Source organism: Hipposideros armiger, unplaced genomic scaffold (assembly GCF_001890085.2).
Source record: "Hipposideros armiger isolate ML-2016 unplaced genomic scaffold, ASM189008v1 scaffold_20, whole genome shotgun sequence".
NCBI lineage: Eukaryota > Metazoa > Chordata > Mammalia > Chiroptera > Hipposideridae > Hipposideros > Hipposideros armiger.
Genome location: NW_017731370.1, coordinates 4,988,223 through 5,011,954, shown reverse-complemented (window position 1 = coordinate 5,011,954; position 23,732 = coordinate 4,988,223). Strand labels below are relative to the sequence as shown.

The following is a 23,732-nucleotide window of genomic DNA, read 5'->3' as shown; positions in this document are numbered from 1 at the left end:
AGAGCATCACCCTTCTGGTCACATGGGACATCTGCCTCTGCTACTCTTTACTTGTACAGAAAAGTTTCATCATGGCTCAAGAGGTAGGTAAAGAAGGAGGAAAAATAACTCTTTGTTACTGGTGGAAAACCTTGTTCTTCCTAATTGCTCCGAGTCGTCCCAAAATAGCACGCCTGGGGTCCGCACTCCTCACTGCTGCACTGGACTAAAGCCATCTCTTAACGATTCATCTACTGCCTACTCAGGAGGTGCCAGGCTCTCGCTGTGGATTCATTCATTGAGTCTTCACAACTCTTGGAGATGGGAATTGCCACTCTCCCACTTAAACAGGGCATAGGGAGGTTATGTGGCCCGAATCCCACAGTGGTGGGTGGAGGCTACGGTGCCAGCTTAGGCCATCCAACCCAGAACCCCCATCCTGAACCATGCTGCGTGCCGCTTGCAAGGGTGCTGATGACAGTGGTTCTCAGGCCTGGCTGCGCCTCCAACCCAGGAGCTTGTTCAAGAACACGGACTCTCCAGTTCCAAAGGGAAACTGTGTGGAACCAGAGAACTGTACTGTCCAGCAGCCAGGTGGTTCTGATGGGCAGCCAAGTCTGGCAGCCATGGTAACTCTGTAGCCACCTGCCTCCATCACAAAACTCAGTAGTGACAACCCCCACTGCAGACAGGCTCTCCATGATTCAGTGTGGAGGAGGCAGAGTTCCAGAGAGCACATGCAAAGTTAGGAGCCATGCCATGACGAAGTTCTTCCAGTAGCAGCCACACATGTGCTAACTTAGCAAATACGGAGGGACTTCCAAGTGCAAAGGCTCATGCCAGGCTCCCCAGCAGACTGATTGCATTCACCCCCTCCCACCAAGACAGACCCATCCCCAGACCTCACACTGGACCGCCTGCCCAGGTATCTGCCCCAACCCTGTAGCTCAACACAATGACCCTCTAGAAAGGACACAGGCCAAGGCCCAGACTTACTTGTGGAGCAGGTGGGGCCAGTCCAGCCTGGAGAACACTCACACTCAAACCCCAGGGAGGTCTCCTTGCAGCTGCCTCTGTTGTGGCAGGGATCAGAGAGGCAGGCGTGCTCCGCTGCAAAACCCAGATGGCAGTCAGCAAGTGATGCTACGCTGCTTTTTGCTTCCCGCACCCTCTCCCCGCAACCAGATCCCACACCTGGGCCACCAGCTCAATCTTGTTTAAAAATATCACAGCAAGCATGTGATGTAACCCTGTTGTGTCTAGGGAAGAACGGAAGGCATCTTTCTCCCTAGGCCATCTCCGGCCACGTTTCAAGGCATCTGAGAGCCAGGGTCATCGCATCACGAACACACCGCCTCCCATGCTCGTCTGCATCACCCAAAACATGTGAGTGACTTGAGGGAAGTCACTCAAAGACCCGCAGAACTGCTGGATAACAAGCCTTCACTCTTGAGGATAGGTTCATCTTGCTATGAGTCCCTAAGTATATTTTTAAAGCTGACTGTACAAAAAAAGAATTCAACAGAGACCTCATTCCGCCTGGACCACTTACCAATTTCACAGTTGGGTCCTGAATACCCGTCAGGGCAGGAGCACTGATATTTGTCAGGACCCGTGTTACTACACGTCCCCCGATTGAGACATGGCTGGTGAGTCCCGCAGTAATTGAGATCTGCCAAGAAGATCCCAAAGAAGTCAGTCGCTCAAAGATGTAAACACTGCTAACCCGCGGCGTTTTTACCCCGTTCCTCTTTTAAAAGCCACAAGTTATGAAATAAGTCATGGGGATGTAATGTACAGTAGGAGGAATAGAGTCAATAATATTGTATTAACTCTGTAAGATGACAGATGGTAACCAGTCATTGTTGTAACCATTTTGCAATGTAAACAAATGTCAAATCATGTTCTACTCCTGACACTAATATACTGTATGTCAATTATACTTCAATTAAAAAAAAATCCAAACCATAACATTAAAGGCAAATTTAAACAGATTTATAATAAAAGCCCCTGCAAATAAAGAAATTAAAGAACCAAATTTCCGCCATCCCACCCCTAAGACCTCGGGCTCCCCCTGAGGTCTCCGTCCCGCCTGGATCCCATCCCGGAGGGGCATACCTTTGTCGCAGAGCTGACCGCCCCAGTTGGTCTCACAGAGGCACTGCCAGGGCTCGTTACAGGTGCCGTGGACGCACCCTGGGTGCGGGATACATTTGTCACAGTACAGGCCCTGCCAGCCATACTGGCACCTGGGGGATAGACAGCACACCCTACTTTTAGTCTCTAGAACATTCAGGAAGATCTGTGCAATTCAGACAAGGCTGCAAAGTCCAAGGTTTTTCTGTTTTGTTTCATTTTTGGTAACAGGGTGGTAGACTCTCAAAGGTTTGTCTAGGGGCTCCCTCTAAACAAACATTTTCATAGTTGGGCCAAGGTCTCCTCCCAGGCGACTCATGACAAAGGGAGGGCTGTTTGGGGAGAGGCCAGTGTAGGGCTGCCCTTCACAAAGCCACTCTTCTCAGGCTTACAGGAATGAGCCGAGGGTGGAATAAATCAATCCCCAGGCAGACTATAGAGGGAAAGGAAGGACTCTCGAGTGACAACAATAGCCATGTGAAAGTCTCTGCAAATGAGGCACTTCGGGCAAGTTTTACACAGCAGCTTGGCTCAGCTCTTTTTCTAAACAGCAAGTCATGACCCCAGTGCACAAAAATGCAACAAGACACCCAGTGCGGCAGGAAACTGCTTTAGGATGAGGCTTTATGAAATCAAACAAGGAGGGAAAGGGGGCACCTCCTTGATGGCAAAGACGAAGGTAGGAGCCCTGAACCCATTTCTGCAGGGAGGGTGAGGGAAGCAACAGCTCTCAGAACCAATTCCATAGATGATTTATGACCCACTACCGTGGCCGCTTATGCTTATTTTATAGTTATTTCTCACTTTAGGGGAAAAAAAGAAAAAAAGGTCAACTCAGTTTATCTAGTATTGGGGAAGGGAGTCAAGTTTCCTTTATAAGTGCCTCATTAATCGGACTCTTTCGAGGCCAAATGGTGCCTTTGATCCCCAAACAAAAACACAAACATAAACCTTCACCTGGGGTGGGAGAGAGGGCAGGATCTCAACCACTCACCCCTCAAGTTTCAAGCCCTCTGAAACTTTAACTGCCTTCTCAAAAATCAAGCTTTCACAAATAGGAGGGGGGCTGGGGGAAGGCCTGATGGTGGAATGAAGGTGGTGTGAGCAAGAAACAGGGAGAGGCAAATATTTCCATAATGGGACTTGGGAAAAGCCATGGTCAGAACCAACGCCCCCTAAGCCTCTCAGCTGTAACTCTGGAAAACAAGCAACCCCCAAGAAGGAAAGGCTTTTGGTTTCCAGAGAGCTGGAGGCAGGCGAGCAAACCCTTGTCATGGGAAAATTATAGGGACCCAGCTAATAGCTAATCACTCTCAGCTGAGAATCAACTTAACCCCTGAGAAAACGGATTGTTTCCTAACGTCTACCAACAAGCCATCCACACCCCGATTCGAAGAACCACCAGAATGTGTAGTTTAAAATTAATCTGACAGAGAATTCTGGTTTATATAAAACAGGACATCGGTCTAAATGAGAAGTGACTACTTAAAGGAGCGAAATAAGGACAAAACAAATCATCTAGTAGAAATGCTTAAAAACTGGACACTCAAGTTGTTGGGAGGTAGGGAGGCATTCAGTTAAAGACTGATATTCATATTCTTAGCCTGAAAGATAGTAAGAAGGAACCAATTTGGAAATGGCAATATTTTTATCATTCTCTCTTATTCCCTTCCAAACTAAGGATCCCTACACCTCTTCATTTTGCCTAGTAAAAGCAAGAAAAGACAGCTGAGGACCCGACCTCGCCTCCTAATTAATGAGATGGATTCCCCAAGCATAAAAAAGGAACCGTAAAGAGGCCACAGATGACTTCAAAGGAAAACAAATAAAAATACTGACCCTAAAAGAGGTATCACAAAGTTATCCCCAGTTTAATAGCATATGATTAAGGTTCTCATGAGAAACTGAAGTGCCTTTCCTCATATGATGATTCATAATTAAGTTTGATATTATTGGCAGGCTTGCAATAAAGCAAGCATGTGCGCCCAGAAAAAGGATTCGAAGTCTACTTGGGAACAACAAAACCAGTCAAGTTTTCTCAAGTGGAAAAAACCCCCACACACACACACACACACACACACACACACACACACACACACACACACACACACACACACCTCTGTAATACATAATCCAAAAGACAATTTACAGGTAACTAGCCATTCAACTATTTCTGGAGCAGGACACAACCTGAACTTCCTCAGCTGGAAGGCTCTGTTTTGATTCTCTTTCAAGGGAGGGAGAAGGGGAAGGGTTGAGAGACTATGCAAATGACCTGTGGGAAAGTCGCACCATAAGTAAATAAGGGCACTGGTGCGAGTCTGGGCAGGAGGTGAGAGACTTCGAAAGAGAAAGGGCTAAATTCTGGAAACAAAGCCTGTTGTTCTGGCTGGGAGGGCACAGCAGTGAGTGTATTCTGATGACAGTAGCAGAAATCTCGGTTGGCCTCCGCTGATACTCATCTGAACGCAGAGCAGCACCAGAGTGGCTAAGAGCACTGCTGATCAGACTTTCTCCAGAACACCCCTAATTATACAGAGTTAGAGGCGGATGCCTGCTCAACGTTTGACAGCAATGCTGTGAAATACTACAGCCAGCCACCACCGATGGGGGTTGGTATGCAAGCCCCCTCAGCCTTCCAGAAAATAATCTTATCTTTCTGAAGTTGAGGAAGAGTCTATTTTCAGGTCAATCTGTTTTTTTACACATCCAGCTACCTTCAGTCCCACTTCAGCTTCAAGCTTCAGGGCCCAGGGCTCCCGCTGCAGGGGAGGCGAACAGATGCAGTGGTGGGGTCCTAAAAGCTACAGATGGTTCTGTCAAAGAGTTCTCAAAATTTACTGAGCAGCAAAATCATGTGGCTGGCCTGTCAAAATGCAGATTCCTGGGCTAAACCCAAGCACGGCGATTCATGAGTGTGGGGTGGTGCCTAGGAATCTGCATTGACAGTTCTCTGGTAATTTGGGGAACTGACTTGGGAGTACCAAACTCTGGGGACAGCGATTCCCAAAGTATGGTCTCATCTGCAACAGCAGCACTGCTCAAGAGCTTGTTAGAAATGCAGAGACTGGGCCCACCCCAGACCTAGACTCAAGATCTGCACTGTGACAAGTGCCCTATGTGACATTAGTTTGAGATGCACTGGTTTAGACTATGGTGTTGTAAGCTTTTCTTGGCTTAAACCCTTGGGGGCAAAAGTGGCAGGCCCAAAGGACCCAGATAGCGTCATATTAAATCTGCTAATCCTTAATATATGAGTGGAAGAAGAGCGTCAATCGTGAGATTGTGCCAAAATGCCACAGCACCAATGGTATTTCCTGAAGCTAGCCTTTCCCAAATTGGTATAATGTACACTTTCAATAAGTTCCAAAAACTGTAATCAGGAAGCAGTCAGGGTAGGTCTCATTTGGCTTCTGCATTGTCTGGGACCATAAAAGAACCGACTTCAAAGGCCAGCAGCAAAGTCTACATCCATCAGGCTCAACTGACAAGATTCCAGCACAACCATTAACCTCTCAGCACAGGCCTGTCTCCCGCCTGCAAAGGGGCCAGGAGATTGGACTAATCCCATTCTAAAGAATGCTCCACTTTCCCCTATTGATGGGAAAAGTGGGGGAGGGTTGGGAGATAGAAACCGGGGCAGGGGCGGAGACAGCCGCAAAGAAACATACCCACATCCCTCCATCCAGTCCATTAGCACGTTATAGGGAAGATTACAAAAACGTGTTATCAATTTACAGAACAGTTACTACATGAAGTCACTGACTATGCCCCTCAGAGTTTCCTTTTTTTTTTTCCTAAGAGAGAAGTGTGTGCATTCCACTGGACAGCTGGTATAATTTAATAAGCTTTGGATGTGCCTATTTGAATTTTTTTTTAAAGCTCTCTTTTCTTCCAAAGAAACGTATTCACAACAAAGTCAGTCCTCCTTTTGCATTAAAAAAAAAAATTATTAAAACACAAAACAAGACAGTTTAGTCATTTACCTGCAGTCACCTGGGAGTTTGCAAGACCCGTGCTTGAGACTACAGCCCTGTCGACAAATAGCTGTAAAAAACAGAAGGATGCATCAGCACACTCCCCGTTTCTTGTACCGCCACCGCCATGAGAATGGCCTAGTGCATTAAGCCTACAAAATCCACAATTTTCAGAGATCTCATATCAAGTCCATTGTGAGGAAAGGAAGATGGGAAGTGCCCAAATAACAAATCCAGCTTTAAACTTCAAGGCCATGCTAGCAGATCCTCCAAACATGATACTATTTAGGGACAAAAAAAATGCAGGCAAGTTGATGGGGGAAGGGAATCTTCATCCAGTCTCTCCAAACAATAGCGACCCTGCTCCCTTGTCAATTCCCACCCTCACCAAAGGGAAAAGGAGGTATAATCCTTCCTCATCTCATCCACTCTGTCCCAACAGGACATTCAGATGAGCGTCAGCCTCCTTAACCTCCCCACCCCCACCCCCAAACGCCTGGGTCTCAAAAATCCCATGGGACTAACAAAGCCAACCAGGCTGCCTTCATTTGGCTAACTCAGCAGCTAGACCTGGTGGTACTTTCGCAAAGTGTCCTCGCAAAGCAATCCTGTTCTCTTTATTTAAAACAAAACAAACAAAATTTGAACATTTAAAAATACCAAACAGTTTTTCAGTAACTGTTACTGATTTTTATTGGGTTGTCGAAAAAAGTCACGATGCATTTTTGCAATGGAAAACATTAAAAAATACACCATCACTTTTCCGACAACCCAATAGAACACCAACTACTGAAAATATGTTTACCAATTCTGACTTTCACTTGGAGCCCAGAAACATCATCCATTTAAAACTCTTGTCTCCAGTTCTTTAAGAAAGCAGTATTACCCAAGAGACCTGCAAATTTCTCTCCACCCTGCCCCTCAGTCACAGTTCAAAAATTCATTAATTCATGTTCATCTTGAAAGAATTTATCAAATTATGTGAAATAGGCAGAGAACATTAATGTTCATAAGGGCCTATTATAGTTAACTAGAATTACCCATCAACCTGCTAAGACTCAAGAGCTTTGTAAAGGTAAAGGCTGCAGATAATTCTGTGAAATCTATGAATGTGATAATTCACTAAATTCTACAATAGAAGGGGCTGGGACAGTAGACAGCACATCTGAAAGCTCATACAGGCATACCTCATTTTATTGTACTTCTCTCTATTGTGCTTCACAGGTTTTTGTTTTGTTTTGGTTTTGGTTTTGAATTGAAGGCAAAACCCTCCACCAGCAAAAAGATTACAAATGGAATTATTGCAATACTCGCTTTACTGTGGTGGTCTGGAACCAAACCACAGCTCCGAGGTATGCCTGTGCCACTGCGGATGGGTTCCATTCTACACAAGTATGAAGAGAGCTCAGGCTCACCACTTGCCCCAAAAGATGCCCAGTGAAAGCTTGTCCTGAGGCCACCTTGAGCTCAGGGGCTGTCATTTCCTGCAGGATCGTCTGTTCAGACATCGACTAGGCTAACCCAGTTCCACTTGGCATCTGTTTTAGGTCAGGTTGCGTAGATGCGGAGCATGAGAAGGGAGTTCAGGTACAGGAGAAAGGTGGGCGGGACCAGACAGGGCAGAGGTAGGAGCTGGGCAAGGACAGGGTCTCAGCGGGAGTTTGCCTTCATCCTGGTCCCCTGGGAAGCTCTGGAGTGTGAACCGTAGCACACTTGAGGCAAAAGGGGCTGGCCTTTGTACCCCACGTGATTCACAGACTGTGAGAAGGACTGGACGGACGGGACATGCAGTCGCTCCTCTGAGACCAAGGACAATGCTCCCTCAGAGCAGCTGGCAGATGGGGCACCAAAAGTCACCTTCTAAGCTCAATATCTGCGTGCTTCAGGCATAGAAAAAAGCCTAAGTCTCGCCCCGCCTGAATGCAGGGGGGAGGGGAGGGGAGGGTGAGGACTGACACCAGAAGTGACAGACACGCAGAGCTGGTTAACCCACCCGACAGCCGCCCACACACCTTTGTTACATTCGGGGCCCATCCAGCCTTCCATGCAAGTTTTGTTGCCATTCTGGTCACAGGCATAGTGTCCAAAGAAGTCATCTCTGGGTCGGCAGAACTTATTGCAGCCAAAGCCATAGTAATAGTCATCACAGGTCACGCGGATCTGATACTCAAAGTGGGCAACCCCTGTATTCTGTTTCAGTGTCTGCCACTGCCGGCTGGGGTTTATCATGCCCGAGTGAGAAGCCTTTTCAATAATGCTGTCAGGCTCTAGAGGCAAAGGGGGGGAAAAAAAAAGATTAACCGCATTAACATTCACATCAGAGCCTTCTTCCCTGACCGCTTTGGCTATTTTTAATAATAAATGCACATGGTACAAAATTCAAACAGTACAAAAGGGCAGAAAATGTAAAGTCCGTTCCTGTCCCCAGAGGCAACCACCTTACCATTTATTTACCCTTTTCATGGGTGCGTAGTATTCCACCATCTGGAAATACAATGAAATAATTTACCTACTTCCAGTTTAGGTTGTTTTGGCCTTTGGCTATTAAGGAAAGGCACAACAAACATTCTTGAACATATATGCCCATGCCTCGGACAGTAAGAAATAACCTAGAAATGGAAGTGCTGACTCAGAGAGGACATGCACACCCAATCTGCTCCTGCCCACAGACAATCCCAAACTACCTCAGATGAAGGCCTGTCAATCTGTCCTCCCACCAGCACAGGAAACTGTTTCCCAGCAAGGTGTTGGCAAACTTTCTGATCTTTGCCTGATAGGTACAGAAGTATCTCTTGTTGTAATTAGCATTTAATTAAGTGATGGTGTGCCCCTTTCACGCATTTACAAAACCATTTGTATGTATTTGTTCCTGTGAACTGACACCTGTTTCTTTCCTTTATCAAGTTTTCTACTGCACTGTTGGTCATACTAATTGCAAAAGCTCGTTACATGTTATATAGCATGTAGCCCCTTGTGACTGCTGCTCGTAGAGAAATTTCATTATTTCAGGTCAGGATTAGTTTCGCAATCTTTCTCTTCTGGGTTTTGAGTACTGTGTCTTGCTTTAGAAAGATTTTGTCTACTTCCAAACTCTTCAACGGAAGCCAAGGAGTTACGTTTTTAAAACTTATAAATTTCACCACCTTTCAAGTGGCATTTAAATAGCAATACTACACGCTTGATGCGTTTCACCTTTCCCATCTGACCAGAAGGCAGATGGGAAAGGAATTCACCCCAGTTTAGAGAACGGTAGATTGAGGGGCTTTTTGATCCAAGTCATGCTCCTTAAAGGGTGCTTACTCAGGAAAATAAACACGCCCCGAGCCCAAGCAGCTCTCAGAAAGAACAGAAGTGGTCCCTGCCCTGAGGCCACTTATAGTCTAACCTGAGAAGAGACAGGTATTAAAATAGCTCCAAATGCCAGGTGCCAAGAGTTCAGGGGAGGGATGTGAAAAGAAAGCAAAGCACTAAGTCAGCACCCCAGCCTGGTCTTGTGTTTGTTTTCTTAAACCTGCCAGCACCAACCCTTCACCGCCTTGTCAAATTCAAGGCCACCTTGGAGAGACCATGTTAGGACCTACTTGCAATGCCTTTGTGATTCTTACCCACCCACACCCGTTTTTCTAGGCCCAGGGCCTGTGCTCATTTACAAGGCTATGCAAACCTTACAGGTGACCAGGAGAGAAGGAACACCTAAGCCGCTTCCTCCACACTCCAGCATCGCCCTGGTGTTCACCCTCTGGGTTTCTTTAACTGTCATGCAGGCAAGACAAGCCTCGAACAAGCCCACATACCTGCAGACTTACACCCCAGCACACACAGAACCACTTGCAGAAAACACTTTACTATCTTGAGTTTTGCAAATAAACACAGGCTGAAGAATGACAAAAATGTCCCTCCATTAACTGTATGTTTGCTCTGCTGGTTCAATTAAAAAGTGTACTGAGCTATTACCATGTGACGATGAGATCTTAATAAAGGAATTATTTAAACACACTTGCCATGGCTCAAAGGCTTTTCGCTTCTCTCCAGCGGGTATCAACAACAAACAATTCGGACCAGAGTCCGGGCCAGTTCTACAGGCACAGGCTGACACTGTCATTTTCAATTGCTTAGTATGCTTCCTATTCATTTCCAAGAAGAAATGCTGTGAAGTGATAGTTTCAGAATCCTCGATGGGGCTCACAGGTCTGTGTAACTAACTTCACACCTGAGCTGACAGATTTTTCCTAACAGCTGAGAGGCAGTGAGTCCAGTGTGTCTGTGACATGCTTTCTGGCACCTGGGTTACAGAGAGCAAGTTTGCTGCCTGTTTCTAAGCTGCTGCCGCCTGAATCACACTTCCTATCAGCTCGTGGCATTATAAGTGTATCTGGGGTAGTTCACTTGGTAGGCCAGCTTTGTGACTGGAAAAGGATGTTACCAGGCCTTACTCCAATCTTAACTGCATGAAGGTGGAGCATGTAAGACCCACAACAGCCTTGCAGGCCAAGGAGGAGATAATGAGAGGCAAGTCTGAGCATAACTCCAGTACCTCACCAACCCACAAACAGCCAGGGCCCTTAGCCAAAAAGGCTAAGCAATAAGGAAAACCTCGTCTTGAGAATGCCTGTTTGTGTTTACCTATCTATTGAGAAGTATAATAAACTGAAGCCATTGCTCTGGGGCAGAAAGACAAATCTGAATCCTTATATACTGCAGTCCTGAAATATAACAGAAATGACCTTGGAGGACTGATGACAGGAGGGCCAGCCTTAGACGATACTTTCTAACACATGCACAGCACCTGGGCTTTACTTGGGCCAGGCACTGCTCATGAGGGTTCACTGCACAGCTGATGTGAGATTCTCTATTCCAAAACTCAGGTCTCTCGCCCCTAATCTAAAGCCAGGATGTCTGCAACTTGCTGGGCTCCAAAGAGAAACAACTCCATTTACGTTGCTACACATCCTCAGTGTCTGCCTTCATGGGATACAGTCCCTTGGGAGGGGCAGAGGGTGAAGAAAGTGAAAAGCAAAACATTCCGGAGTGAACAGCATATGCAAAGGCCCAGCGGCAGGAGAGAATGTGATGCATCTGAGGACAGAGAGGTGACTGGTGGGATTATGACTAGAATACAAAGATGACAGATGACAATGTGAAACAGGAGACGGAGCTGGCAGGGAGACAAAACTGGGCTGTGCAAGGCCTTGAGGGCCACACAAAGATTTTTTGCAAGAGCACCAGGAAACTCTCACTGAAAGTGACAAATGTTATGCTCTGAAAAGAACAGGATGATAGGAGAATGGAGAGAGCACTGTAGGCCGATTCGGGCAGAGGTTGACTCATTAAACTGATATTGTTAAGAGTGGGCGTGAGCACATGGTCACCTGGACCAGTGCAATGGCAGGGGAGACGGCGGGAGGCGGCAGGACTCGAGTAATGTATTGGAGATGAGATTTTCAGAACTTGCAGGTGGATTAGATATGGATGCTAAGAGAGACAGGTACAGAGGGTGTCCTCCAGATTTCTGGCTTACGGCACTGGGTGTTCAAATGCTAGTGCCAGTCATCCATAAACAGAACTAGGCAGGATCTGCTTTGGAGATGGAAGATGTCAAATTTCGTTTTGAATGTGAATTCAGAATGTGCTAAAATTCAGTAACCTGGAAGCATCAAAAGAGGCTGAATAAGTAGCTAAGGCACCCCCAGCAAACCCCTCTCTCTCCTCATCAGGGTTCACAAAGTGAGCTTTGGTAACCTGCAGTGGGCATTCTAGGGCTTTGTGGCAACCCCTCTCTCCAAGAGTGGAGGTCCAAAAGCCCTTTATCCCTACCCAAGTCCTCCTTGTGCCCTGCCAGGGATTTGGTTATATCCACAGCAAGAGATGAGACGCCTCAGATCTCCGAAATGGGGCTATCCTAAAATGCCGACAACCATGGGCAGCTCTTGATGGGCACTGGATTCCCAGGGGCACAGCTCCTTGACCTGTGGGGCAGTGGAAGGTCCTGACGTCCCTCGCGTGCCCTACCACGTGTCCTGACCCAGCTCTCTCCACCACTGTTTGAACATCTAAAATGGAGGGGGAGGAGAACAGCATGCCTGCACCAGAATACATGAAGAGCCTATGTCTCCCCTCCCCACCCCGACCTCCCCAATGCTTAGTCACCACTGTAAGCAGGGCACAGTGACATCAGGCTCACACAGTCCTGATGTGGCAGGGGAGGGAAGGGGGAGAACAAAGAGGTGTCTGTGACCCTGACTGGCATCCGCCACACCAAGGTTGGTCACACATGCCCTCCCACCACACCTCAGTGGGACAGGGGTGCCATTTGGGGAGGAAGTCTACAGATCTGGACTTCAGTTATCAAAGCAAGAGAAGTGACCCAAATGACCTGGAGCCTCTGACACACCGGAGCTCAGCAATGACCGTGTGGCCCCAGGCGACCCAATGAGCCCGACAGCCCATAAGGAACCCACCTAGAATATACCAAGCCCTCACTGGGCTTACTCTGGGCATTCACCATTTTCAAAGTCAGAAAAAACAACAAAAAGAAAGCAAGGCAAGAAAAGGGGGCGGGGGAAACGTCATTAGCAGCAACAAAACAAAGGAAGAGTCAGTGAGGCAGAGAGAAAAAAGGGATGAGACACTCAAAAAGTTTGACGAAGCCTTCCTCCTGCGCAGACTGAGATCTCAGCGTGAACCAAGTTTTCCGATGACAACCACCCAGATCCTGCAGACAAAAAGGGAACTCGCAATTTTGACAAGTGAGGGAAAACATATATTTTTAAGTTACAACTAAGAGCAAAGACTACCCTATACGCCAGACTGCTGCAATTTCTGTAGACACCCTCTATGGCTTCCCCACCAAAACCCACCTTTTATAGCTATTCTGAAAAGCAACCTGCCCTGAAAACAGAATCATCTTTCAAAAGGGGACAAGGCAAGTGTAATGGCTGGGAGACTCTGGAATTCTGCTTCAATGAAAGGTTTGTCGTGCGCACTGTGGGAAACCCTGACCGGCTGGAAGCTCACCTGCCCACCAAGTGAAATTCAAGGTCGGTCTTTAGAGCCCAGCACCACCTTTGCCAGCTTTATCTTTCTGATGAGAGATTAAACGCTCACTTAAAGTTTAAATGGACTTTTAAAAAGTCACTACTTTGATCCTTTAGCAGTCTACAAGGTTTTAAAGTTGTAAAACCATTAAGATCTCTATCCCAAAGATAATCTAGGCACCATATTCGGGGACTGAATTAACTGGGAATCTGTCCTGGCCACTTAATATTCTAAGCAGAAAGACTACTGGACGTTATAGAAGACTCCACTGAGGGGTTCGCCCAAGGGGGCAGAGGACAGATGGCAGGGGTGGCAGAAGCTCCCTGAAGCACCCAGGTGACAGATCCAGCTGTGACAAGTACTATATGCCAAGCACTGCAATTCTAGAAACACGTGCTTAGAGACAAGTCCTTTGCTGTGATACTTACGGACAGTGTCATTACTGGAATCCCACGCCTCCACAAGTAAAGTGTAGGACCTCTGCAAACAGATAAACGACACAGTATTCAGAAACAGGGGTCAGCTCTCAATATTTTCTTGGCCTCCCCACACACCCCGCCAAACAAAACCATAAAGCCAAAATGAAAATTGTTTGCTGTCCAACTGAGGTCAGCCAACTCCCCTCCCCCGCTCCAGCAGCCACCCCCTGTTGACTCCTTTCTTCTGGTGGGGGTGTCCACTGTGGTCATCATGCAGGCGGCTCAAAGTCGTTGTCAGGAAATGCCACCTCCCTATAGGTGAACACTTAGCATACAGTTTTCCAACTTTCCAGAGATCCTAATTCTAGTGCATGAGAAAAACACACAAAGAATTTATTCTAAGCTAACCTAACCAGGTATTTGTACCAGGGGAGGGGGACCCATCCAGAGGAGGACTGAATATTGCTAAGGTTACACTTTGGGCCCTGGTGGGGCGGTCCCCTGGGAGGCCCCCTTTTCCTTTTCAGAACCCCTTTGAAAGCCCTGTCTGTGTGAGACCATCTAGGCTCCCACAAGTATCAGGTGGCTCTAGGAAGCAGGGGGGGGGGGTATGTGCAAAGAGACTCCTAAGACAAAGGCGGCAACCTAAATTGGGGTGCGTGGGGGGCAGACTCTGGGGAGGAAAGCACAAAAGGGAGAAATAACCACACATCCGAGGGTTATATTTATTGATGAACTTATCTGTCAATAAGATCTAACATTCCAAGAATAATCAGAGTTCACTAACTAAATGAATTCCCTGGACACTGGCGGGGTGCCAGCTATTATACCGAAGGCACCTTTTATCTTCCAGGCTTATCTCAGAATTCCACCTCCCCCCAAAATCCAAGCCATTAGCAAATTCCCACTTTTATTCAAATCTTCATTTGTAATTTAGAATGAGGTCAGTCTCACAAAACACCAGGGTTTAAATAAACTTTCTGCTATCTTGGTGCTGGAGAAATATATCCACGGGGGTGGGGAGAGGGGCACATGAAGCCTTTTATGTAACCCTGTGCTGTCACTAACGGTCAGATACCAATACATCGGAAACAGTAGCGTGTATTGATCCAATAATGCCATGCCAACAGCAACACACTCACCAAGAAAAGGAACCTGGAAACTGAAGGCAAAAACGGAGGGGACAAGGAAAAGGCGCTTCATTCATAACTCGAGGCAAGCTTATGGCTCACACAGAGACACAGCAGGCCGTCTCTGAATATAAAAATATCTTGTGATAGACCCTGCCTTGGAATTCAGCCGAAATATGTTTCATACTCAAAGCAGAGTAGGATTCCATTTCGTTCACTGATAACTGTGGGAAAATGCTCAGAAAAGCAAGCAAAACCGGGCAAGCTGGGGCACATACCCAGCCCTCTCCTGGTAGTGGCCATAGGTCCAAACTCATTGTTGTCATCGTTAATATTTTATTAGTGAAAGTTACACCTTATCTACAGCCTCTAAGTTTCCTAGGACTTCCTACAAATTACAAGACTCTTCCCTGAGAGCGGTAATAAATTCTATTTCTCTACTGATTTGACGCGAGCCAAGTCAAAATGAGGCCAGATGTGGGGCTGATTCTGTATAATTAATCCCTTCATTTGCTGATCACATTGAGACCAACGTTCTTCACTTCCACATATTGTTGTAATTAATCTTCTGATTAGATGCACTGATACCCAGTTCTGACAGACTTGCCCAAGCACTAAACACACAATACCCGCAAATACCACGGAAAGGGAAGGCGTCCCGGGACTGAGCTGGAGTGACACCATTAACTCCGCGTCATGCTCACGGAAGAAGGCATCCTTGGTTTTGCACAAGAACTTGGAAGACCAAGCTGTCCACCAGGCTCATTCTCACAAGAACTGGAAAGTCAGAAGCTGCTCACCAGCCCTGTCCCGCCAGGAGGGAAGACAGTGGCACAGAGCTCTAGATGCTGTGCTATTATTATCCATAAACTGCCTTCTCAGAGGTAGATATGAGAGGTGAGGGCTGGGGACTGCAGAGTTCACAACAAAGCCTTGCCTAAAAAATAAAGAGCCCTGAACCTTCCTTTCCCTTGTCTCAGAGGAGGGTTTATGACTCTAGGGCTCACCTCCTGGGCCAGGAGGATTCCTCCTGCCCAGCCTTCAGGGAAAAAGGATTCCCTTCAAAGCCCCTGTTAGGAGGCACTCTTACTGCCCACTCCATCCCCACACTATAGATGGACAATCAAGATAATTTGACCGTGATTATTAGTTGCTAGGGAACTTTAATTTTTCCCAGGCCCACACCTGACCTCTGTACATCCCAGAATATACATCCAGACTCCAAGATCCAAACCATGTACACCTCATGCCATCAAAGCGGGTTATCAGGCCCAAATCAGCAATCCACTATGATCATGTCACACCCAATTAGCGACTGCAAATCTGACCCTCAGTCGAGTCCCCAGGCCCTCCCAAGAACTTGGAAGCGGGTGCCAGGCAAGAAGACAGGTGTAAGTTCATACCAAAAAACCCACATACAAAACTGCAAATACCTGGATTTTTCTTGGTTCCGAACTATAAAGATAAAAAAACTTTTACAATGCATCACCTAGCTTTCATCTTTTTTTCCCCTTAAATTTGCCCAGAAAAATGGCCTGGGGAAAATCAGGAGGAATGGGTACTAACAGACTTTCAGTCTGGGTTTGCAGAGTGAATCATTTCTGCCCCTTCCCAGCTCCAGGCCCAAGGAAATGTGGCAACGCAGCGGCAGATTCTTAGGCTCATGCTGCAGGAAGGAGGAATTGTAAGCTTTCAGAATGAGCTTTGGGGAGGACTTCCACAGACTTTTACTTGGAAGGGTCCTGGCATCTAAGCCCCAAGGCATCCCAGGGCCACCGGGTCCCTCAAGCACCTCCTTCCTGACCTCAGCACTGAGGCTGTGGGAGGGCAATGTGCTGTGCTCCATCCCATCCACGGTGGTTACCTTGGCACCAGGCAGAGTGGTAAGCACTTAATTGCCACATTAAGAAGGGGGATGTAAGAAACAAAGGTAATTGTGTTGGCAGCTGGGAGCTTCCTTTTCCTGGCAACAGTGGCAGCCAAATCAAGCCCGGAGAAGCGGCTGCCTCCACTCCTGCCAAGCTGACGGACACAAACAAACCGCCATCCAAACGGCACACGTGCAGCGTCCAAAACCCCAGGCTGCTATGACAGGCAGGCCCGAAGAACTCACACCCTGGGAATACCCCGTGTGCCCACGGGGCCATTGTACGGAGGCACTCGGCCCCAGGTTTGTCTGGGGCTCTGTACTCTGCTGACTCAACTGTCGCTTCCTGTTGCTGGGCCCTGTATTAGCATTATTTTTGGAGAGGCCACATTATTCTCTGTAATCCTCATTTCAGTCAGTTTGGCCACAGTATTGTCCTGCCTGCGTCTGGGCGGCCAGAGTATAAAATATTCAGGTCACAGACGTTAAATAAAAGCATCAGAGATTACGATTCCATGCATGGGCACACGCACACTCGCACAAACAATTCACATATCACGGGGTTTGGCCAGGTGAGGCATGGAGAAGGACAACTAGCTCACAGCATCCAAGCTAAGAAGACTTTAGTCATGGAAACCCATTTAGTCTACAGGGCTTGACATTTCAATAGAGTCCGATCTGGTTACAAAGGGTGATTTTCTCATGAAAGCTCACCTCAAAGACCCACCAAGTGGGCCCCAGAGCTCATATCCAGATTTGAGACTCAATGAGATGCCCCCACCCCCTTTCCCATCATTACCCTTACCTGTTTGAAAAGCATCCCACTGATAATTAAATGCACCAGTTACAAAAGGGTGGCGAGGTTAATAGATAGAATACCGAGAAGCCAGCCAAGCACAACCGTTGGTTCACACCGAGCAAGCCTGAACAAGAAGCCTTTCTACTTATTTACCAAAAGTGCACAAAAACTGGGCTGAGCTGGTAGAGGGCTCTGAATGTTTCACTATCTACGTACAAGTTTTAACCACTGGGAGCCATGTTGTGGAATTTCTTCCCTGCACATGCACGGCACATTTATGTCACTGGCACCATAACAAAAAGGGCCACGGGGAAAGGCAGTCCACACAGCGATCAGAAACCAGTAAGGGAGTCACACTAGGGACACTGGCCCCAAGAGCCAAGATAAAGGCAGGCCATTTCTGAACCCAGAACCCTACCCCTCCTCTGCTACCACTCTACAAAACACAAGTATCATGACTTCCCCTGCATCCTTATCCACCTTCCTAAAGTTGAAAAAACAGTTTGAGTTTTGTTCTATTTTATTAAATGTATTTAAAAGCTGGAGCCAAGTATCACTTTTCTCAGCAGCTCAGAACCTAGCCTAGGGGTTGTTGCTGGAACATGTCTCTGGAAATTCACTAAGGGGGAATTCTCTGGAAGTTCACTAAGGGGGAATTCTCAAAAACATTTGCCTGTATGGATTACGACGATGCTAACTGTATGCACATCCAGAGATTATGCATTTTTACATGGTAACTAATCTTGAAAGGCTGACATTGGAACCAAGTTCTAGCCCTTCTACAATGGGCCAGTGGCTGCTATAAACCCAGCCAAGGTCTCTGCTTGCATTCCTGTTTTTAGATCAGGACCGTGAAGATGCCTTGTTGCCTTGGCTTTGCTTTTTCGTGCATAATGTTTTTCCTCCACGTTATACCTTCCACTTGTCTTCTATCCAAAGGGTCCCTTACCACTCTTAGATGTAAAGATTTTAGGCAGTATTGTCACTGGTTTTCTGGGAGGCTACACACCTCTAACTGGTTGCTGCCTCTCCTCCTTACCTATCCAACTCTCCCAACAGTCTTGATGCCAAAAGCTTCACACCACTCTCTAAAAATGTTTGCAGTCCCTGCAGAATTATGGGTGGGGAGTTGGTGGGTTCCAAACTCATGTAAGTAACTGGAAGTTTGAATAAGTTGCTAAGAAACAAGACAACAAGGAGGAAGAAACACACAGAAGGTTACACCTGGAAGAGGAAAAAATATTAAAAGCCAAGTACCTTGAATAACGATTCCATTTGTGAAGCAGCCATGCTGCAGAGACATAGAGACACTTGGTGCAAAGTGCGCACAGCTCTACTTTTCCCCCAAGCCCAGCTTTGCAATGCCGGCCTGTCCTTTCATTGTTTTCCTCTGAGGTAGGTGTCTTAGCGCAAAGGGTGTTTTCAAAGTGTTTTCTCCATGAGAAGAAAGTCCCTTGCTGTGAGCACGTAAACACATGTGTGGTGTTTGTCTGCATGCATGCTGACCACATGGGTTGCACATACTGGCTGCAGAAATGAGCTGGCTCAAATGAGGACCCCATCCCTCTGCCCTCCACGTGTCCATACCACATCTGTGAAGGCTTAGGGACTGAGAAACACGAAGGCATAAAGGCAAGGGCTTGTCAATTATATTGTGATTAACCTTGTGGCATCCAGTTCACCCAATCCCTGGCAGTTGCTCATTCCGGCCTTAAAAGTGAAGAAGGCCAAAGCTGACATCCCTCTGGTATGCAGCAATCACACTTCATGGGATTTTCCTAAAAAAATTACATTGATCTCAGCAAGCCTTTTATCAGTGCCAAAGGCATTTAAATGTGAGGCTGAGGCCCGATGCCTCAATTGCTTCCCCCAAAGTTTCTCTCAATTCATTTCACCCTATGGCAGCAATGCGTCGCTACAGCTAACCAGGGTTCTGAGTTCCTAAAAAGCTTTTGGGAATGGGCAGTGGTAATTACACTGAGGTATGTTTAATAAACAGGCACTACTGGGATTTAGCACTAAGTTTGGGAGGGGAAACATAACCATTTCAGTGATTTATAAATGGTTATTCCCAAATTATTTCCCATTCAGCCCAACTGCCTTCTCACCACATATGTTCTTATCACTGAGTCCCCAGATTGGAGGATCATAAATCAGCCTAGTTGCTTCAAGTCAAGTCCCTTGGAGCAGCATTGGTATGGTGATTAGAAGCCACCTTTGAAAACTACAAGACTGGGGCTAGGGCAGTAGACACCAAGTGGGACATAATCTGGTACAATCCAGTGGGCAGCCCCACCTCTACAGAGCTGCCCACGTGGACACTGGGATGTGGATTATATTCCATTATCTGACCGAATCATTTCCTCCTCTTCCTTTCCAGAACATGAACAGTTGTTTGATTGGGGACGTAAAGACATGAATTACACAACCTTCTAAGCTGACCTTCTACCATGCTCTCTGAATCACAGCAAATTTAGGAGGACCCATGCTAACAGAAATTGTGGCTGCCTAAGCCATATATCCTGTAAATCTTGAATTCTGTACCAAGTTCAGTCATTAGCTAGTCAAGGAAATCAATTTTAAATAGACATGCTTATTACTATTCAGTTGCCAAACTGAATGAAGCAGTGCTTCTTTACTTTCATACTTATTTGTCTACCTGAGTGCTTTCACTACAGTTAACACTCACCCTGGAATCTTTCTTGAAAGTTACAGACTGGTGTTTCTCCAACCGCACTCAGGAAAATAAACTAAAACTATACACCTAAACTCCGGTTTCTCTTCGGAAGTAAAGCTTATATTTCACAGCAGGCCTTTTTGGTGCAGCAGGGTGGAGACTTGTTTATGAGTGATACATGCATTTGGCCCAACTTCAAAAGAACCACACTTTCAGTGTAGGCCCAGCAGTCTCCCCCATTCTAGAAAGTCTATTTCATGGTTGGTGACCCGTGGGCCTGAAACCACAGAAGAGCATCAGCAAATCAATCATCTCTCTGCCCTCACACGCTGCTGCTTCCGCTCCTTCCCCATCCAGGCCTCTCTGCCAAGTGTCAAAAGGGGAAAGACACACCTTCTAGGTCACTTTCCCCAGCCAGCCTCGGGAGCCAGCAAGGCTCCCTGTTTTCATCCATGCCGTCCTCTGACCCTATTCTCCAAAATGAACCTCAGCCAGGCCTGCAGCTTTTCCACATCACTAATAGGATTCCTTTTATGGTCTTGAGGAAAGCGAGGGGGCTCAGACTGATCCTACAGAGGGTGGAACCACCTGCAGACCCCTTCCCCCTAAACTCCAAACACACATTCAAGGGCAAACAGTATTCAGTCAGATTAAAAATGTGGCGACCCTCTTTAGCTTAAACTTCTCCCTAAAAGGGGATTAACAAACGAGATAAACAACACTTTGTAAAAATGAAATCCCACAGCAGAAGCAGCCCTCCATTCTCAGAGAACTCCCCAGATCACAAGTTTGTATAAGCCCCTTTTAATGGCATGTTTCTGATAACTGTCTTATCTGCCCCACAACAGAGAGCACTTTACAACGCCAGTTTCTGTAAACGTGGGCCTTGAGAGCCACCCCAAGCTTCACACACATCTAGGCAGACATTCTCCCCTGTTCTCACCGAGTTGGGAATCACAGCCCCAGGCCGCGGATAGGAGGCAGCAGAGTGCACCCCATTACAGCACGTGGCTGAGAGTATTCCCCGCGGCACTCAGCTCTTACCCCCTCCCCCCGCCCCCACACACACCACCACCACCCACCCTCTCAGCACAGGCTGGGCCAAGCCCCAATCCTATCAATGAGTCACGCCTCCTGGACAAGAGGAGCAGGGCAGAGGGCACCAACATTTTTCCCTTTCCTCCCCTTCTGCAATCGCGCTGATCTTCCTTCCACCCATTTCGGGATGTTGCAAGGGCCTTGCTGCACGGTCAGCCAGTGGAGGCCAGGGCCTCGAGGGGCAATCCGGCGCGGGTCCACGCAATTGCACCCGCAGAGACTGCGCCTAGCGGGCCGCCCCTTCCAGACCCTGGCACGACCCCGAAGGCTTGAGGGGGCCGTGCGCCCGCCGGACGAGGGCGCACCCCCGCCCTTCCCCGGGAAGTTTGCAAACACAGCTGTTCCAGAGCCCGGGAACCGCTGGAAATAAGGCCACAAGGCTACACCGCGCGGGGGCGAGGGCAGGAAGGGGCCGGCAGGGGGCGGAGGCTCCCGGGGCGGCACCTCGAAGAAGGCCCGGAGAACCACCCCCACCTCCGGGGGCCGCCCCCGCGCCCTTGCGCCTAGCCCGGAGCGCGCCCCCGCACGCACCAAAATCTCCTGGGGAGCAGCGGGAAACGGGTTCCCTCCACACCCTCCAGGAAGGACACACCCGCCCTCCGGGCCGTTCACGGGAAAGGGGAGGGTGCCAATTTGGACCGCGTTCGAAGGCCAGAATGGAGCCGAGTCGCCTTCTACGGCGCATCAGGTTTAATTGGTTAAGCAAAGATCATCGGTAATGACCTCCCGGCTCGGGGGGTTATTCTGGGGCCTTCAAGTTGCAAGTTAAACCCACTTTCTGGGGGGCTTTGCCCCACAATCTGAGTCCCCACTTTTGTGCGCTTAGCAAAAGGCGGCGGGGATGGGGCCTGCCTAGTGTCGCTCCCTAACTCCCCACCTTAAGAATCGTCCCGAGTTAGAGCCGCGTTTCAAGCCAAGGCCCTTATAATATCCCTCTCCCAACAGAAAGTAGCGCTCCGCAGGCGCGGGTGCGAACCTCGCCCTGGCCTCCCACCCCGCGGCCGTCACTCACCGGCCAGGCGAAACTGAAAGGCAGAACGATACGGTTGCGTTCATTGCCGCGACTGGCTTTGAGATTGAAGGTGTTGCCCCCGATGACAGGAGTGGACCCGGAGCCGAAGCTGCACGGACCCCCGGCCGTGACGCGGGACTGGTACTCCTTGAGGCACACTTTGAAGTACGTGTCACACTCGTCGCGGGCGCACTTGCGGTCCCCCGGATTCCGGGCGCCACCGCAGCAGTTCCCGTTCTGCAGCTCCCCATTCACGTTCTGCATGGACAGGATCTCTAACTCGAACTGGCCGGAGGCCCCGCACACCTGCCGGCGAGGGAGGGAGGTCAGTACGGGGAAAAGTTTCCTTCGAGGCGACTCCCTCCCCACCCGCCCCGACAAGCCCTCCGCGCCAAGTGAAAATAATTTTGCAAAATTGGGCGCAAGGAGTCAACGCGATTCCCGGGGCAGAGAATGCACGAGGACGAGAAAAATCCGATGACTGCCCCCCGAAAACTAAAAGCGGAGAGAACGCGCCCCCTGCCCGGCCTGGACGATACATTTAGGAGGCCAGGGGCTCCCCAACCCAGGTGCGGCCTCGCGGGCGCAGGGGCACGGTCGAGAAGCTGGGCGACCGAGGGCTCCTGACCCCGCTCAGGGTGCTCAACCGCAGGCGTCCAGGGCGCCGCGAAGGAAAGGAGAAGGCGGGCCGGGGGGAGGGGGGGGCGGGGAGGGAGGCCCGGCGGGCTCCTACCTTGGCTCGCAGGGCACAGAGCAGGGCGAGCAGGAGGCTCAGGGGGCGCCCGGGCCGGCCGCGCGTCCGTGGGGACCGCATCGCTGCGCTGCGCGCCGCGGGCACTCGGGACGCCGCCGCCGCCGCTGCTGTTCGCGCTGGTGTTCCCGCCGGTGCTGCCGCCGGTGCTGCCGTCGCCGCTGCCCCTGCGGCCGCCGCGTCCCGGCTCTAATATACTCCGCCGATTGGAGCATGCACGACTGGAAAACAACACCACTTTTCAAAAGCCTTTTCACGAGCGGCCCGTTCCAGAAGGCAAAGAGCCCGGCCTCCTTTTATTATTCTGATCGCTTCTTTGAGGCGCTCCCCCTCCTCTTCCACCTCCCGGCTTTCTTTCCTTCTCTCGCGTTCCCCTTCTTTTATTATTATGATTATGCGCAGCCTTTTATTCCCTTTCAGATCAGCTGCACAGAAAGGAGGGAGGGAGGGAAAAAAAAAAAAACCCTAGCTCAGTTCGCTGGCCGGCCACAGGTAACACAATGACGCGTGCCCGCCCGGCTCTCGGAGAGGGACTCGGAGAGCCCGTCTGGGAGCTGCGGCCCGGGCTAGCCACCTTTACCCAGCGCCCCCGGCCGGCGCATGCGCGCTTATTAATATTCATGAGGGGCGTGTCCTGGAGGGACACGCCCCTTCCCTCCGGGTTGATGGGTAGGGGGAGTACTGGGAGGAACTTGGAAGGGTTGAGGGGTTCGGGGACTCGCAGGACCTCATCGACGTCGCGGGGTCCAGTACAGACCCCCGCCCTCGGGAGCTGTGGGGCTAGGCGGGAAGGAGGGGGGGATGCGGGGAGGAACCTAGAAGTGTCCGTTGCTCAGGGACGCGCGGGCCCCA

General features: G+C 48.9%; 1 protein-coding gene across 1 annotated transcript in view; it reads right to left on the bottom strand.

Annotated features, from left to right (window-relative positions):
* The window catches only part of JAG1 (jagged canonical Notch ligand 1), a 35,891-nt gene extending 12,417 nt beyond the window's left edge, over window positions 1-23,474 (bottom strand). Inside the window, exons 1-8 of the mRNA XM_019635265.1 lie at window positions 22,863-23,474; window positions 22,130-22,435; window positions 13,556-13,607; window positions 8,105-8,359; window positions 6,102-6,162; window positions 2,098-2,228; window positions 1,532-1,651; window positions 976-1,089 (exon numbers count right to left, since the gene is read on the bottom strand). Of these exons, the coding sequence (XP_019490810.1) occupies window positions 976-1,089; window positions 1,532-1,651; window positions 2,098-2,228; window positions 6,102-6,162; window positions 8,105-8,359; window positions 13,556-13,607; window positions 22,130-22,435; window positions 22,863-22,943 (1,120 nt within the window). The 5' untranslated portion in view covers window positions 22,944-23,474. The remainder of the gene's footprint in view (window positions 1-975; window positions 1,090-1,531; window positions 1,652-2,097; window positions 2,229-6,101; window positions 6,163-8,104; window positions 8,360-13,555; window positions 13,608-22,129; window positions 22,436-22,862) is intronic.
* Window positions 23,475-23,732: the final 258 nt, after the last annotated feature.